Source organism: Gymnoscopelus braueri (genome assembly GCF_963280865.1).
Source record: "Gymnoscopelus braueri genome assembly, chromosome: 15".
NCBI lineage: Eukaryota > Metazoa > Chordata > Actinopteri > Myctophiformes > Myctophidae > Gymnoscopelus > Gymnoscopelus braueri.
The window spans coordinates 25,782,883-25,800,919 of NC_137620.1; the positions used below are offsets into that span (position 1 = coordinate 25,782,883).

Here is an 18,037-nt window from a genome sequence, read left to right on the forward strand (position 1 = left end):
GTTGCCTAGTCCTTAAGTGACTTTTTGCAGCATAGTTAATGGTGAATCTTCCATTAAACCTTTACCAAGAAGTGACACAATACTTTGTGTCCAAGTCCAAGTGCTGTAAACTCTCTAAATTGGCCAATTCCAACATTTGCATGCTGGGAATGATAGTGTTGCTACGTTTAAATAATTAGTAGATCTACAAGCTCACAACACTTTGCACCCACAATGATTGGTACTTTTACTTAAGTACAAAATGTGAGTAGGACCTACACAACGTAGGTCCTACTCACATTTTGGACTTCAGTAAAAGTATCAATACCACCACAATGTAGAAATACTCTATTACAAATAAAAGTCTGGTACTAAAAATGTACTTGAGTAAAAGTACAAAAGTATTCGCATTAAAATATATTAAGTACTGAAAGTAAAAGTAGTCATTATGCAAAATGTCCCATTTCACAAGTTTCCAGATGTAAAAAAATGCTTTGAAAATAGCAGATCTACAAGCTCACAATGTGTTGTGCACGTTGTGAGCTTGTAGATCAGCTCTTTTCAAATAGCCTAAGTATGCATAGGGATTAAGTGTTTAATGTCTGTTTTGTAATAGCTAATAATCGAAATCTACAAAGTACATAACAAAAGTTTTCAAATAATTATAGTGGAGTAAAAAGTACGATCTTTGCCTCTGAGATGTAGTGGAGTAGAAGTAAAAGTACTGAAAATTGGAAATACTCTAGTAAAGTAAAAACGCCTCAAAATTGTACTTAAGTACAGTACTTGAGTAAATGTAGGCCTACTTAGTTACTTTACACCACTGGCTTGTAGGTCGGCTATTTCAGGCGCTCGACACCGTCGTATGACGAAGTGTAGAATAATGATCACACCCCATAAACTGGCAGTGCCAGGTTGTTTGCCAGTTTGACTGTGTCTACTGTCTAGACATCATGGCACTGACTCGTCTAGAGGGGGTCCATGCGTGGCTCCTGCGGACCCTCATGGGCTTCTTCTATGGACTGTTCGTGCTCCTGAGCCCCCGGACCCCCCGGGGGTCCTCGGGTCAAAGGTCCAGAAAGCTTCCACCTGTCACAGACCCACTGCTCACACTGTCTGCCACGCAGCTCGCACACAGGATCCGACGCAGAGAGGTCTGTAATTTATGTGCATGATTGCTTTCTTCTGATTTGCTACCATTTCATGTTTCCTGATTGTTTTTTGTTTTTTTAAGTAGGCTACAGTACTTCTTGAGTAAATGTACTTAGTTACTTTACACCACTGCCCAGGGATTTATAGTAGCCTATACACTATAGCTACTGTATTTCCTTTCTTTCCCTCTAACAGTTGGGCATGTCCAAATATATGGTTTTCTGTCATGGGCCTTGAAGCTTAATCTAGATGCTTAATAACATGTTTTGATCATAATGAAGCCCCTTACATGTTTCTCCTTGTGTCTGGAATTAATGGATCAGTTCTTAAATGTAGGGTAAGTGATATTGTTTTGTTAAAATAAGTATTAAATAGCTGTTCAGTGTCTCCCTGCCTCTCCACCTCTTTAGTTAACAGAAAATGAAAATGTCAGGTCAGGATACCAATTTTATCCAATTAGGAGAGAGAACTCACACAGGATACAGATTAAACAAGTGAAATTGGAAGTGATGACACAAAGAAATTAGCAGACAACATTGGAACTGGAACAATATAAAGTTTCTGTTTCTGTTTATTAAATAGGCAGAGAGTCAGGGAGATGCCTGTTACTGAACATACACTCTATAGCCATGAGTACTATGAGAATATGTGCTGTAATCTTTAAAAAAAAAGTTTTGTTTTAAACAAAAAATATCTACGTTTAATATCCATACACATTTCCCATCAGTGCAGTTTTGTTCTTCCTAGTGGGGCAGCAGGGATTCTGTCTGGAGGTGAGCTTCCCTAAACGGACCTAATAATTATTGTATCATTATTAATTGGAACCAGCCCTTATTAATTCTCTATTTTATATTTGTCATCACAGGAGACTACCTTTAATAATGTATTAATTAAAATGGTTAATTATTCCAGTTCATGACAGTTATGCATTATCACAATTTTCTCTTTTTGAACCTCAAAAGCATTACAAAAGCAACCGTCATTGCTACCCTTCCCTTCGTTATCTGATTTTATAGTCACTAAGCCATTCATACTCCGATGACAACACATGTGACTGACACACACTCACTCACTCTCTCTATGTCTTTGTCCAGGTGTCCAGTGTGGATGTGGTGCAGGCCTATATTGACAGGATTCAGGAAGTCAACCCATTAATCAACGCCATGGTAAAAGACAGGCAAGTGTTATGAAGGTAGACACTTTCAGCCTGGGATCCCTATTTAGGGGGGCATACAGTCTGTCATTATGTCTTGTAAACAAACAGAAGGCCGTTCTCTAAACACAAAAAAACATTGTACACTATCAGTGTCCATAAGGTAAAATATAATTAATGTAATAATGTATAATAGTATCCAAAAAGTGCGCTCCTCTGAGTGCAGGACTTTTCCAGGTTGTGTGGTCTACCCAGGGCTGTCAGTCCTGGGTAGGTAGGTGCCACTGGTTCTAATTGAAATGGCTTTTGACTCTGTGTTGTTTAGAGGCTCCTCAATGTATGATTAAAATGTGGTGTTGTGTTCATTTTTGCCATTTCATATAAAATGCTTTTTTTTCTTCTTTTCTTTCCTAAAGTGTTTGTTTGTGGTGTTGTCAATTGGCAGCAAGGCAAACAAAACAATGATTTTAAGTTCACGTTTTGGTTAAGGATGATTTCATTCTTAATACACAGTATAAAATTGTTAAATAACAATGGCTGTTTATTTCACCAAATTGGTTCACAGTGGCTATGGCCTTCATGGAATTCCTGCCCCCCTAGTAAACCCTGCCCTAGTATCTCAATTGTGTGTGTAGTTGAAGGGTGGAGACGAGAGATAAAGTTACGGAGAAAGAAAGACACAGATAAAGTGAGAGATAGAGAGATATTTATTGGACCCATTTTCAACCTATCTTCATATAATTGGTCCTCACTAATAATCATGATAAAATGGTTTAAAAAAAATCAATGTTATCAGTTGACGCATCAATGTTATCAGTTACTAGGAAGTCGGATGTCAAGAACTTCCACAGAAATCAGAGTTATAATCTCAACGGAAACTGTACCGGATTGTCTGGTTGAGTCACCATTATTAGGAAACAGTGGCGCAGCCAGAACGCTAGTATAGGCTGGGCCTAGGCAGGAGCGGGTGGGCACGCATGCACGTGCGCGAATTTTGCGGTTATTGGGCGTTTTTGGGCGTTTTTTTGTTACTTTACTTTGGTTATAGGGTTAGGTTAGGGTTATGTTATTTATTTTTACCTGATTATACTGATTTTTTATCAAATAAATAATTATAAAAACATTTAAAAAAAATATTTCCCAAATTATTATTTTTTGGGTGGGCCAGCTTTCTATGTGGGTGGGCCACGGCCCACCCAGGCCCACCCATGGCTGCACCCCTAGGAAATGTGCCCATAATCAATCACATGACTCTGCTTGCTCATGCAGTTGCAATGAATCAGTTAACATGCGTTTAATAAGGAAGGTTAAGAGAACAGAATAAGGGCAACCATGGGAAAGGAATAGATCAGTGGTTCTCAATCTTTTTTTTAGCTCTGGACCACTAGCATATCTCAGTAAATAATAAAAGTAATAGTAACAATTCACCTCAAATTAACAAATTGAATTAAGCCCTTAACAGTCATTATTTAATGTCAAGCTTCCCAGGTTGATTCTCAGTCAGGGTGGTGGTCCCTGGTTCATAATCAGTTGATCTAAGTGATACTCTCTTTAAAAAAATCTGGTGGGGGGGACCCCCAGACAACCGGCTTGAGGGTGGGGTTAGTGACACTGAGCCAGGGGCCTCATACTACGTTTCGCCTAAGGCCTCCAGATCCCTAAGTCCACCCCTGCCTGCGTAGCTAGTTCAGGCAGTCAACTCAAGGCAGCGCGCCAACCTGATCAGGTGGCCAGTCACATGAACTCTTCTCCTGATCTGGGCGGCTATTTAAACTTCTCTGCCTACCGTTCATTCTGGCTTCTCTCCTGGCTGTGCTGTTGTGCTGCTGTTGCTCTCGTCTGCTGTGATTATGAATATTGAGTCTGAAATACTTAGTTAAAGTTACCGTGACGCGGAGACAAATATGAGAAGAGAATACGGAGTTCAATTAATTGGTTTATCCAGAGAATGCATTCTGAGATGTACAGACAGAGTAAAGCAACAGTTTACATACAGGGATTAAGTCACTCCCCTCAAGGGGGAGAGAAAGAAAGAGAGAGAGAGAGAGAGAGAGAGAGAGAGAGAGAGAGAGAGAGAGAGAGAGAGAGAGAGAGAGAGAGAGAGAGAGAGAGAGAGAGAGAGAGAGAGAGAGAGAGAGAGAGAGAGAGAGAGAGAGAGAGAGAGAGCTCTGGTACATGACCTGACCTTATCTTTTCGTACCAGGCACCTGGACAGCACAGGGTTGCAATGATATGATCTCATCTTTTAAAAAAGATGAGAAAAACACTGTTTAAGGTCATACTGACACCGTTAAGGTTACTGCTATCGGACTGTGTCTTTAATGACAAGACAATTCTTTAATAACAGTCCAAACATACAAATGATAAAAATACAAAATAAAATTCTATTTATCACACAGAGATGTGTGATAAATAGATGTCAGCCTGTCAGCCTGGCAAAGACAAAATGGAAGTAGGAAAAAGAAAAGGCAAGACACATAAACACATAAAACAGCTATCCCACTTAGTAACCCCCAGCCCCCCGCAGTAATCCCTGCAGGTGATCATTCTAAAAGGCTTTTAACATTCCCAGAGACCGAATTCTGCATGTCTATAATTTACTCCTTCACCCCATGCATACAAAGCCTGTCGATAGCTCTAAGTGCACAATATCTAAGTATGTTTGCACCCGTGCTCGAAAAGGAGACAAAGTGAGGTGGTTTCCTGAGAGGTTAGAAGCAAGTAAGCAACCATCTTCCATAGTCTGTCTGGCCACATGAGAGTATTCCCAGAACATATGAAAATAAGTACTGATAACCTCTCTGTCTCTGTCTGTCTGTCTGTCTGTCTGTCTGTCTGTCTGTCTGTCTCTCTCTCCTCCACTTCTCCTTCTGTGTAGGTTTGATGCTGCCCTTCAAGAGGCAGGTGAGGCAGACAAGCTGATTGCAGAGGAGACGGGTGGGGAGAAGGTCCTGGAGGACAGATTGCCTCTTCTGGGTGTCCCTCTCTCTGTCAAAGAGGCCTTCGCCCTGCAGGGTACCTAAGCTAACTGCTAACCTATAGTGCAATTTATTCAATTCCCATTATTACATAAATTACTATCTTTAATGGATTCACTGTATAGTGTGATAACCCAAAAATTTGGGATGCACGATATACAATTGGTATGAGTAAATTTGGTCTTTAAAAAACCTTAATCGGTATCACTCCGATATTTTTGTGGCCAATGGTCAAAAGCGATTATGTGTAGGTAACCTGGAAGCACCACTTGTGTGTTGGTGTGTTTTTTCAAGCTGCTTATTTTACAAAACCAAGTCCTGACCCCTGAAGTGTTGTAACTTCCCTACTGTATATTAATTACACTATACTTGATTATCTTAAGACAAGCATGTCTGAACAACAATTTTGTACATGAATTTAGGCTAAAATCGGTCATTGCTCGTATGGATGGGAAACAACCCAATGTACCCCCCACATACACACAAGTATACACCAAATTGCTCTGTTTTTGTTTGATTATTTATAGACATTTAATACAAGAGCCATATTGTTGTTGTTATGTTATATAATTGCAAATGCCAATAAATATATTGTTTAAAAAAAAAAGTATACACCAAATTTAAAAAACAATATTGTACAATTGTCAGATCTCTCAGTTCCAGCTTTGTGAGACTCACCTGTGTTTAAATGTTGTGCTTCGTTTCTCTTTTTCTACCAGGCATGCCTCACACGACAGGGCTAGTTTCCAGGCGTGGAGTGCTAGCTGCAGAAGACGCTCCACCGGTCGCCCTGTTGAAGAGAGCCGGGGCCATCCCACTGGGCGTCACCAACACCAGCGAACTGTGCATGTGGTCCGAGTCCAACAACTACCTGTACGGCATCACCAATAACCCATACGACCTGGAGAGGATACCAGGAGGCAGCTCAGGTTAGCAACTACTTAGGTAGTTTGGTTTTTAAGTAGTTACTTGTTTATATACTGTAGTTAATTTCCCCCTCCATACAAGTTTAAAATTATAAGAATAAAAACCACTGCTAGGATTAATATGTTGAGGTTTTTCCACATACCAATGACAAAAAGGGGCAACCTGATAGCTGAGTTGTACCACATTGGCTCAAATGGCTGGTTTCAGCAAGTGGCTACTTTGCATATTGGACCAAGGTGGCCTATATGTATGATTTTGAAGTACAGGGAAGCATCCCACCTCCAGTGTAAGAAGGTGAAAAGTATGGTCTGGTGGTAAGTTCTGTACATAACAATCTCTAGAGTCAAACTCAAACCATAGAATAAACACATTTGTGAGTGGAGAGGAACTTTTATTTCATACATCCTAGCATCCCCGATCTGGGCTTGTCATAAACTTTCACAGGGCAGGGCAGCCCGTGGCGCGCACACCAGGGCCGTAGGAGACGGGGGGGACGGGGGGGACTCGTCCCCCGCGAACCGGTATTTGGGCCGCGAGGCCACGGGGAAAAAGAGGAGGAAAAAAAAGCCTCAAATGAGGCCGGCACTAGGACCCCGCGGCCGCTGCCTGGAAGGGAGGGCTGCTGGCTGCTGCTGTGAGCTGCTGTGAGCTGCTGTGAGCTGCTTGAAGGTGGAAGAGCGGCACAATCACATTTATTAAGAGTTATAAAAAGAAATAACCGCAAATAACCACCCAAAACTCGGAAATATCCGCCCAGAACCGCAAAAAAGCGCTTCGCGCGCGCGAGGATGGGGGTGCGCACGCGCGCTGCGCGCGCGCACGCGACTTCGTGGGCCGGTACAAATATGTCCCCCCCAACTGGGAATGGCTTCCTCCGGCGCTGGCGCACACACACACACACACACACACACACACACACACTCTCTCTCTCTCTCACACACACACACACACACACACACACACACACACACACACACACACACACACACACACACACACACACACACACACACACACACACACACACACACACACACACACACACACACACACACACACACACAGGCTTGGAAGCGGCTGTGGTAGTGACTGTTTGTAGCATGACATGATTTTTACCAGTATTCATTCAATGTAGACATAACACCACAGACTTCAGGGGTTCAAACTTTATGTTAATTTAAACACTGTTTATTGGAACCCAGCTGAAATGTTTGTTTGTCACCCGTCTTTCCTCTGCAGTACTGGAACTGCCGAAACAGAGCAGGGCCAGTCCATTAGGTTAAAAAGGAGGGGTTCCCTGGGGAACGTGCCAAGTACTGTAGAGGAGAAGGGGTGTGTGTATGTGTTTAACCGCGTTCTTGTTGTTAAAGTCTTTTTGATTATATTGGCGCCTAAATATGTGATTTGTGTTGTACAAGTTCAACATTTATTTAAAGTTTTGATTATTCCTGTGGTATGGGGAATATATGTAAAGTTAATTGGAGTCTACTTCTGGTAGGATCCACTCCCTATTTAACAGAGGCTGCAAGTGATACTTACACTTGGGCAGGCAAAGCGTTAACAGCCGTGAGACAGAGCTGCCAGGGCCCTTATCTAAGGGCTAGCCTTTATTTGTGCAGTGTACAGTATGGTTCGTTGTCTTTAGTTGTGCTTTAAGTCTTCCTATTTTTTCTAAGTCTATTTTTTCCAAGTCTTATTTTTATTTAAAAGGCCTTCACTGTTATCTGCTGCATGGAACCTGCAGTTCCTGGAGGTTTAGACAAAATAAAACACCCAAAATCAGCATTTCTGAACTTGTTCGTTTTTGGGGCCTTGGCCGCTTGGTCAACCTTTACACAAACCTTCCGTGAAAATAGGCGAACATTTGTCAAACCCAAACCAGTGTGTTCCTGATGTCCCATCCACACAGACATCCTTCGGGGAAACACACAAAATTATACTGCAGCAGTAGCGTAGTCATGGAAAACCAAGCTCTACATGCATCGATTGGTGAATGGTTCAGCACCACCGCTGATGGACAGCGACAGGCCATGCACACTGTGATCCAGCAGCTGCATGTCTTTTTTACACAGAGATCAAATACACAAGGTGAAAATCTCACCAAATACACATTTCTCTTTAAAATAAACATCCAAAGGCAAAGTTGATATGGCAGCCATACAACATTACTAGACATTTTCAAAGATAATAAAGTAGACATGGCTGTACAGCTTCTTCTTCTGTCGTATGTCCTTAGACCTTCAGCTCCGTTGCAGCAAGCCAGTCCAATGTGTCATTGTCTAGGTCAATTAAACCACGATCACCATTAGGTGGCCGGTATTTGGGGCAGCTGGTCATAACGTGTTCCACAGTCTGTTCTGGATCCCCACATTCGCAGTGGGCATTGTCTGTGAGACCCCACTTGTGCATTGATGCATCGAAACGTCCCACACCTGTCCTCAGGCGATTGAGGGTTGTCCACTCCTTGCATGGGAGGTGCTGGCCAGGAACATCTGCTGGGTCCTCAATGTATTTGTGAAGCCTGGATGGTTCTGCTGCCTTCCACTGGTCCCTCCATCTTGCCTTCACCCAGGAAGCCTTGGAGGTGTCTGCTGGTGTTGTGCGGAGCAGTTCCTGGGCCTCTGTGGCAAAGGGGCACCGGGACTTGAGGCGCGCGCGCTGTGGTGTCTCCGTGACGACCTTGTGGAGGAGGTGGGATTCACTCATCTGTGCCTTCCGAGCGAGGGCCAGCGTGGCGGCTTCTCGTCTGACCTCTGCTGGAGCGATTCCAGCGAGGACAGGCAGTTGGTTTGTTGGAGTGGCTCGTAGACATCCGGAGATGGTCCGTAGGGCGGTGTTGAGGGCAGCATCCAGCTTCTTCACATGAGGGCTACGGCTCCAGACTGGGGCACAGTACTCAGCGGCGGGGAACACCAGAGCCTCGGTGGAGATGCGCAGTGTCTTTGTGGTGGCTCCCCACGTAGTACCGGCTAAACGGCGTATCAATGCGGTACGGGCGGTGGTCTTTCCCTTGACACTGTCCAGGTGTTGTTTGAATGACAGTGTTCTGTCCAGCTTCACCCCAAGGTATGTCGGGGAGGACTGGGACTGTAGCCGGGCATCTTCAACCATGATGTTAATTTCACGGGTTGCTTCCTTGTTGTAGAGGTGGAACATTGTTGATGTACAGCGAGGGGAAAGAAAGAGAGAGAGAGAGAGAGAGAGAGAGAGAGAGAGAGAGAAGTTGAGTGAGAGGAGCTACCATTTTCTTTCCTTGCTGTTCCAGGTGGAGAGGGGAGTCTGCTGGGGGCAGCAGGTGCAGTCATCGGGATCGGTGCAGACATTGGTGGCAGTATCCGTATGCCCTGTTTCTTCAATGGGATATTTGGCCATAAAACCTCTCCAGGTGAGTGGTTTTACACATACACACACACCTGCCTTTAGTATGGGACAGATCTTTCTCTGCAACTTTCGAATGTTTAATTTATGCCTCGCCGTACGAAGGTATTGTCGCACACTGACAATATTTTTGGCGCGCAACACCGTCATACGACTTGTATAAAAGTTTTTTTCCCCAAGGGGCGGGATCAAAAGAACTTTTTTGAAAACGGCAAAACAGAGGGTATTTATTAAATATAGTATATCATATCATTAAATATAAAATAAAATAAAATCACAGAAAAAAAACGTTTTATGGTCATGTTTTATTGGCTTGATTCTAGGCTTAAATTCATTGATATAAATATTTTTGTAAATGTCAATGGGAAAAATGCATTGAGCTTTTCCTTCCGGCACCACGAAAAACCAGGAAGTGGGCGGGAACTGCGATGCTCTATTGGTTAGACCTACAACCAACTACCAATTACAGTCTCCCATATTTGAATACTGGGCTCTAATTGGTCACCCCAGACTTCGGGAGCAGGAAATGGATTCACAACGGAGCGGTGCCAGACCCAAATCGCAGAGGGCAAATTTTGTTTAGCACTGGCATATTCGTCTGGTCCCAGGCTCATACACCGTATTCCCAGAGCATGCAGCTTGCATGTACTGTACACCATAGTGAATGCAATTGTATGGATGCATGCATGTGTGCATGCGATCATAACCGAATCAAGTTTCCCTCAGTGGAAATGACGTGTTCTGGGATGCTCTGCCTAGGATGTGTCTTTTTGCAGGTGTGGTGTCCAATGACACCCTGTACCCTCCGTTCACTGGGAGACAGGGGGAGTACAACAGTACTGGCCCCATGTGTCGCTATGCAGAGGACTTGGTGCCCATGCTGAAGATCATGGCTGGGCCCAACGCTCAAATGTAAGACACAACCTGTTTTTACACCGTCTGTCTATAGTATCTGTAGGGACAGCCAATTTGTCACTGCAGTACAATGGAAATGATCAGCTCAGTGGCCTTGTGGTTAGAGTGTCCGCCCTGAGACTGTGAGGTTGAAGTTCGATCACCCGCCGGGTCATACTCTAAAAATGGGACCCCAATGCCTCCCAGCTTGGCACTCATAGCATCAAGGGTTGGATTGGGGTAAGTCCCTGCGACATACTAGCGTCATGTCCAGGGGGTGTACTTGTAGCTGCCTCACGCTAGGAAACAGGAGATAGGCTCCTGCCCTATGGGCCTCAGGGCTCGGCAAAGCTTACTTACAGTAGAAATGTAACTGCATTTTGCACTGTTCTTTTGCATAATTATGTCTAGTTTGCTCATTTACAAATGATGTTAAAGGCTAACACATTTGCAGGCCTATGAAAACAATCTGCAGTAATAGGTTAACATGTCTTATGTGGCAGTGAAGGCGCCCTTTGTATCCATAAATGCTTCTTTCTTCTCTCCCTCTCGCTGAAATATTTCAATCTCGATTAATCATAATTCATTTGATGCAAATTGATCATAAAGACATAGAAAGAGTGTGTGCCTGTGTGTGTGTGTGTGTGTGTGTGTGTGTGTGTGTGTGTGTGTGTGTGTGTGTGTGTGTGTGTGTGTGTGTGTTTGTAGGCTATCTTTATCCACACATGTGGACCTAAAGAAGCTGCGGGTCTTCACCATCCCGCATGATGGAGGCTCAGTGTTGGTGTCTCCTGTGAACAAGCAGCTCATTCAGATCCAGAGAAAGGTGGGTTAATTAGGAGAGAATTGGGCTCTATTCTTGGCCCACTCATTTGTTCCCGGTACAACAAATCTCTTCGGCGAAAAGGGCAGATCTACAAGCTGTCAGAATGTTCACCTATCATAGCATGCCCAGAATAGTGATTAAGCCAAGGGTTTGATTCAGGCGACTTAGGTGCCACGTGGCACATGACACATAATGCAAAGAGTGCGGGAGAGGTAGCCAATCACAGTAAGTATGAAGTATTTGAAAGTAAAATTTCATGACAAAATGCTTTTCTGCAGCGGACAGCCTGACATCCACCCTCTCTGGTATTCCATCCAGGTTAAAACTGTCATTATGTTTTTTTTGCAACCACTGCTTTACCCTTGCCTGGTTTAAAAGCTACAATTCGTAAGATTTATGTCCTTCCCGGAATCCGAACCCAGGTCTCCTGTGTGGGAGACAAAAGTTCAGGCGATATCGTGCTTTGAGCTTCAGGCAATATTACTTGTCAACTATGATATGTCTCAACAGAAGAGCAGGGAGACCACCTTCAACCACTGCAGATGTGCTAGTTATATTGTATTGGGGCCATGTCCACAGGAAGCGTTTTTTTTAATATCGTCTCTGTCGGGTGGAAACCTCATGCCCATTACTGTTACTTTTCAGGATTCAGATTCAAAAGTAGCAGATCTACAAGCTCGAAACGCGTCACATCTACACAATCGAAATTGACCAAAGTGCTGTACAGGGTGAGACAAAAAACAACAGGACACCCATTTTGGATGCTGTCAATGCACTGAATGGGACATTATCACGTTCAGACTATTGATTGGTCTAAGTAGGTGAGATACTGACCTACCCACGTTTAATCAGACTGTTGATTGGTCGGAAAGATACTGACCTACCGAGGGGGCTCAGAAGGTGTTTTGTATAAAGTATAGTTTTGGACCGCGACAGAGGCGCGCGGTCTCAAGCGAACTCAAGCGAGCAAAAGCCAGCGAGTTGCCGTGGCGAATGTTGCGAAGTTCGCTTGAGCCGACTCAGCGCCGTTCGAGGTATGAACCAATAGGCACAGAATCGTAAATCATGTTTTGGGGTGAGCGTTTGCCCCAACTTCCATCAACCCACAGAATAATGATAAAAGACCTACTGAGCCCCGTCGGTAGGTCAGTATCTCACCTACTTAGACCAATCAATAGTCTGATTAAACGTGACAATGTCCCATTCAGTGCATTGACAGCATCCGACGCCGGTGAACAGGAAAGTATGCAAGTGCGACAACAGCAAAGTCACACATCACATACAACAAGCAGATCAAGACATAAACTTAAGTGTGATTAAAAGCTAAATAAAAGTGTGTTTTAAGAAGGGATTTAAAAGCCTCAATAGAATTAGCACTTCTAATATAGAAGGGCAGGCTGTTCCAAAGCCTCGGAGCGGCAGCAGCAAAGGCGCGGTCACCCCTACTCCTCAGCCTGGTTTTGGGAACCTCTAAGAGCAACTGGCTGGCTGACCTCAGTGCTCTGTGTGGGGTGTGTAGGGCTCCAAAAGTTCAGACAAGTATAGAGGGGCCAAAGATTTGGAAGTAAATAAAAGAAGCTTAAAATCTATTCTGAAAAAGACAGTGAGCCAGTGCAGAGCAGCTAAAACTGGGGTTATGTGCTCTCGCTTTTTTGTGCCAGTGAGGAGGCGAGCAGCCGCATTTTGCACCAGCTGCAGGCGCCTGAGTGAGGACTGGTCAATACCGAAGAACAGGGAGTTGCAATAATCCAGTCTGGAAGATACAAAAGCATGGATTGCCATCTCCAGCTGTTTAGGTGGGAGATTTAACCTTGGCTAACAGTCGTAATTGAAAGAAACTGCTTTTAACAACTGAGCTTATATGTTTGTTGAAGGTACTGTCAAAGGTGACACTAAGGTTTTTGATGGAGGAACAGATGTTTGAGCTGAGGGAACCCAGGGCATTATTGGTGGATGGAGCAGTGTCATGGCAACACACACAAACACACACACACACACGTGAAGGCGACCCTCATGAGGTGTTTCCCCAGGTGGTGGCGCGTCTGGAGGCTGACCTTGGCTTGAAGGTCCAGGAGGTGCGTCTCCCGGGGCTCAAACACAGCTTCCGGATCTGGGTCACCTACATGGGCCTTCCGGACCAGGAGGGCAAGGTACAGTAGGTGGACCTGGAGTAGTGGTCTGAGCACACAGTGGTTCCCAAACCGCGTACAGGAGCGTAAAACAACTACACAAGTGTCCTGGTGTCCCTATATTGGGAACGTCATTATAGGCGAAAGTAAAAAAAAAAATGTTTTAACATTTGTAAAAAATATTATATTTATACATAGGCTATAAACATTTTCACAAATAGCAAAACATAGCAGGTCACGTTGCAACACACTGTGAGCTTGTAATTGTCTATTTTCGCTACTTTTGCACAACACTGTCGTGCATCACAACATGTTGTGATATTTCGAAAGATATCGAAGAGATTTTGTGTAGAGGGAAAAAAGGAGAGTCCCGAGTACAGAACCTTAGGGGACCCGGTCAACTACTGTATAGGGTTTAAGTGGTTAAAGCAGTGCCTAGACATTGATTCACAGCATATAAGGTTATGAGGGCTAAGGGATACAAGACGCATACAAGACAGACAGACAGGCCTGGCTGAGCCTCTAAGCTGGCAATGTGGTACAGCTGGATTTCAGTAGAATGGAGTTTGAGTCTGTAGTCAAGAGTCTGTACTCTCTGTGAATGTGGAGTGACCTACTAAAGCTGCTCTCCGTTAAAGTGATTCCTTTGAACATTCAAGTGGATCAGGATCAGGAACGCCATCCTGAAGTCCAACTTTGACCCCCTTTTACACCTCCAAACCTCAGATATCTAAAGCTGTTGTTCTCCTGGTCAGTGTACACATCAGTGGGAATCGCTGCCTTGCGTGCCTTAGATCTTAAAGCTTGAGCTTAAAACAAGTAAATCAGCCTTTGTTGCATGTTCCTACAATGTGAGAGGTCTATTAACACCCAGTTGACTGGTTACTATGTCCCTACAATGTGAGAGGTCTATTAATACCTGACTGGTTACGATGTCCCCACAATGTGAGAGGTCTATTAACACCCAGGCGAGAGGTGACAAAAGTGTTCTTTGACTGGAGTCTGTACAGTAAAATCCTCAAATAAATTGTACTGTGTGTACCAGCACTACTGGGATAGCCAATGGAATACAACCACCATAAGGACTAACCATTATGTGGTTCCTGCCCCATCTGTACCGTGCAGACCTCTGACATAGACCCTCTGCACATATAAACATAGCTACAACCTTTAAATACATTTGAAATCTGAGGCTTTCTGTATACTATTTTAAATAGTTTTGGGAAAGATTCTGCTAATCGTCCCAAAAGTGACAGCAAAATCCTGAAAGATTGCTGCTATTTGTTTCAAAAAGCTTGTATGTCTATAACTTTCTAACAGCTAATGAACATTAGTGGTTTTGTAAGCCAGTTTTTTCCAAGTTGAAATGTGACAATAGCTCTGCTTACACAATGCTGTACCACCACCTCCAACTGTACAAACCTTCCCCATTTTTTTCTTAAATTGTTTTACTATGCTTTTGACATTTGCTTTGGCAATGTTAACACTTTGTCATGCCGATAATGCTCTTTTGAATTGAATCGATAGCCCATCCTCAAACTGTTTGCCCTCACAAAACATAACCACTTAAACCCTATATACTTTGTTGACTGGGGTCAACGAAGGGTCCCCTTCTTTCTTTTATCTACAAGCTCTACAAGCTCAAGCTTGTAGATTGTCCGTTTTCGCTGAATGTTCGCCTATTATAACATGGCCAGAATAGGGACTCTAGGGTTCATGTGGTTAAAGCACTCACCAAATATGTTCATGTTTTCCTTTTCGTGTGTGTGTGTGTGTGTGTGTGTGTGTGTGTGTGCGCGCTGAAGTGTCCACGGCCATTTGCAGAGTGGATGGGGGAGCCAGGGCGACCAGCAAGGCCCCTGTGGGAGCTGCTGAAATGGATGATGGGAAAATCGGTTCATACTCTGGCTGCCATAGGTATTTCCAATAACACGCAGTATATTCAAATTCATTCAACACAGACCTCCAATTCTGAGAATTAAAAACTCTCTATACACTTTCCGATCTATGTTAAACAAAATAGATAATATGAGCTAAAATTGGAACTTTAAAAAGGTTCCATCTGCGATAAGAGGGGTTTTAACACATTGAATGCGTTCTTTGCGTTCTTTAGAATCCATCACTTGCTTGCCAAGAACGCATATATGCGTTTTTTGAAGAAAAAAAGAAAAAAATATCCCATCCACTTCCTTGTTAACTTAAAACTTAAAATTTCTGTATCTCGGCTCCTGAGTATTTTTTTTTTCTCAATGAAAAATCTCTGGCATAAAACAGCTAAAAAATCTGAAATAACTCTGGCATTCAATGTGTTGATTGACTGATGTTATGAACATATATGTGTCCGATTTTCGGTGCATGACACAGGCGCGCAGCAAAGTATAATATAGAGGCTTTAGGGTTAAAAATGGCAGTGATAAATTTGCTGTACTAAACTTTTGATGTCCTCATGTGATGATGTGTGTGTGTGTGTGTGTGTGTGTGTGTGTGTGTGTGTGTGTGTGTGTGTGTGTGTGTGTGTGTGTGTGTGTGTGTGTGTGTGTGTGTGTCACGTGCACACACCGTTAACATCTTCAGGCCTGGCCCTGGTGGAGATGACCCATGCAGGCAAGCCTCCATCCTTCCTCCTTCAGCAGAAGGAGCAGCTCCAGGCGGAGGTGGAGGCACTGCTGGGGACCGACGGAGTCCTCCTCTACCCCACACACCCAAACGTGGCCCCCAAGCACCACCACCCGCTGTTGAGACCCTTCGACTTTGCCTACACCGGTCAGTGACGTCATTGTCTACTACTGTACCATGCTGTATCTATACTGAACAATCATTCATTTAACTCTGTAAAGGCTAGATTCGCTCTTCCTGAAAAAAAATTGATTATAGAACATCATTAAATGTTAACCTATAATAGGGACAGCAGGTTGAAAGTGGTTAGGCAATAACCACCAGTCTTACCACTCAAGTGAAACTCACATCTGCAACAGGAATTTACTGTGAAATGAAAACAGCTTTAAAATGACCCAGTCAGATTCAGACCCATTGAGAGAGTTACCTTCTTTGCTTTTGCAGATGTTATCACATGGTTAATAAACACAAATTAAGAGTTCAACACTGGAATTACACAGTAGTGTTTGGAACTATTTGTCGCCCCTTATAGCAAGCGTTCCTTATGCATTTATTATCTCTCTGCACAATAAAACAGTAACTTGGTTTTGGAAATATACGATTGAATATTTAATACATATGAAACTTCTTCAAAGTCTATGGGAATGTTGTAACTCTCTTAATGGTTCTGAACCCAGTATCTCTTTTGTGTGAAATCACTTCTGTGTGAGTACAAAACGAGGAGCCCTTGAGGTGTGCCGTTGAGCTGTGTTTTCAGCACCCTCTGGTGGACACATTTGCAAACACTGACAGATGTACGTACAGCGTATATACACAGGCCTCATTACAACAGTTTTGCATGGCTTCGTGGACTACTGAGGACGGAATCCTTGCTGTTTGCATGCCATTTCTCTGGGCATGCCATGAACCATTCTGTCCTGAGGGCACAGGCAAAATGTATAAAGAATCTTAACTTACCCTGGCAATTTACCTGTGGAGTGAAGAGCAGGTAAACTCAATATGTTTTGTATAATCCTTTAATCTCCGTCTCTCTAGGTATAATGAATATCCTGGGCCTGCCGGTGACCCAGTGCCCGTTGGGGCTGAGCGAAGAGGGGCTTCCCATGGGGGTGCAGGTAGTGGCTGGGAAGCTACAGGACCACCTGCCCCTGGCCATGGCTCTGTACCTGGAGAAGACCTTTGGAGGGTGGAGGGACCCAGGGGCCAACTAAAACAATGTGCTGTACAAGACACGTATACAGTAAACACATACAGAATGCAAACAGAGGCAAGTTTGCCAGCCCCAGGATTAGGAGATAGACCAATACCAATACCACCTTGATATATACAAATCGCCCAAATATGGAGAATATTATCAATGGGGCTTGAGGTGGCAATATACACACACACACTAAAGGTCAAATTAGCACTTACATGCACAATGAAAAGGGATTCCCACTAAGACGAGTTGTGATTTTATACATTTAGACTTGTATATAGTTACCTGGTAGGGGCATAGATTTATCACAAGCAATCACATTTGTCACTGTGGTGACACTTATTTGTCGATGGTGTGGCTTACTATGCTGGCGTTTTTCAGTTAGTAATTTTTTTTCATATCATATCACTTTCACAACCTATCATGCTCATGTCAGGCTCGATAGGGAGACCAGACCACTGAGTAAATATCAGCTGGATGATCATTTCATTTCATTAATTTCATGTATTAAAGTGGCAGTGCCATTGCAGGCCTTTTACACCCAAGATAATGATCATTGGGTATTATTGTTACACAACCCGTTTTGTTTTTCTTACAACAAAACAGTACATTTATGAGTGGAAAAAGCTGTATTTCTGTGGACACACCCAGCAGCTCATTGAGAATTCCAGGTTGAGACCTTAGGACCCACCAATTGTACAGCTAGTCTCAAAGCATTACTCTCACTACCTCTCTGTGGAGGAAATTATTCTGGCCGTTGAATCGGTTCAGACAGGACATTTTAGGGAGGATACAACAGTGAAAGTG

At 43.6% G+C, this 18,037-nt stretch overlaps 1 protein-coding gene across 1 annotated transcript; it reads left to right on the forward strand.

The window, feature by feature from the left end:
• Positions 1–932: 932 nt before the first annotated feature.
• On the forward strand, positions 933–17,243 carry faah2b (fatty acid amide hydrolase 2b; the record flags this gene model as incomplete). The annotated part of the gene is made up of 11 exons (XM_080451979.1): positions 933–1,133; positions 2,226–2,308; positions 5,163–5,299; positions 5,982–6,191; positions 9,455–9,574; positions 10,344–10,479; positions 11,170–11,287; positions 13,318–13,437; positions 15,222–15,333; positions 15,991–16,179; positions 17,068–17,243. The coding sequence occupies 11 exons, from the start codon at positions 933–935 to the stop codon at positions 17,241–17,243; spliced, it is 1,602 nt and encodes a 533-aa protein (XP_080308105.1).
• Positions 17,244–18,037: the final 794 nt, after the last annotated feature.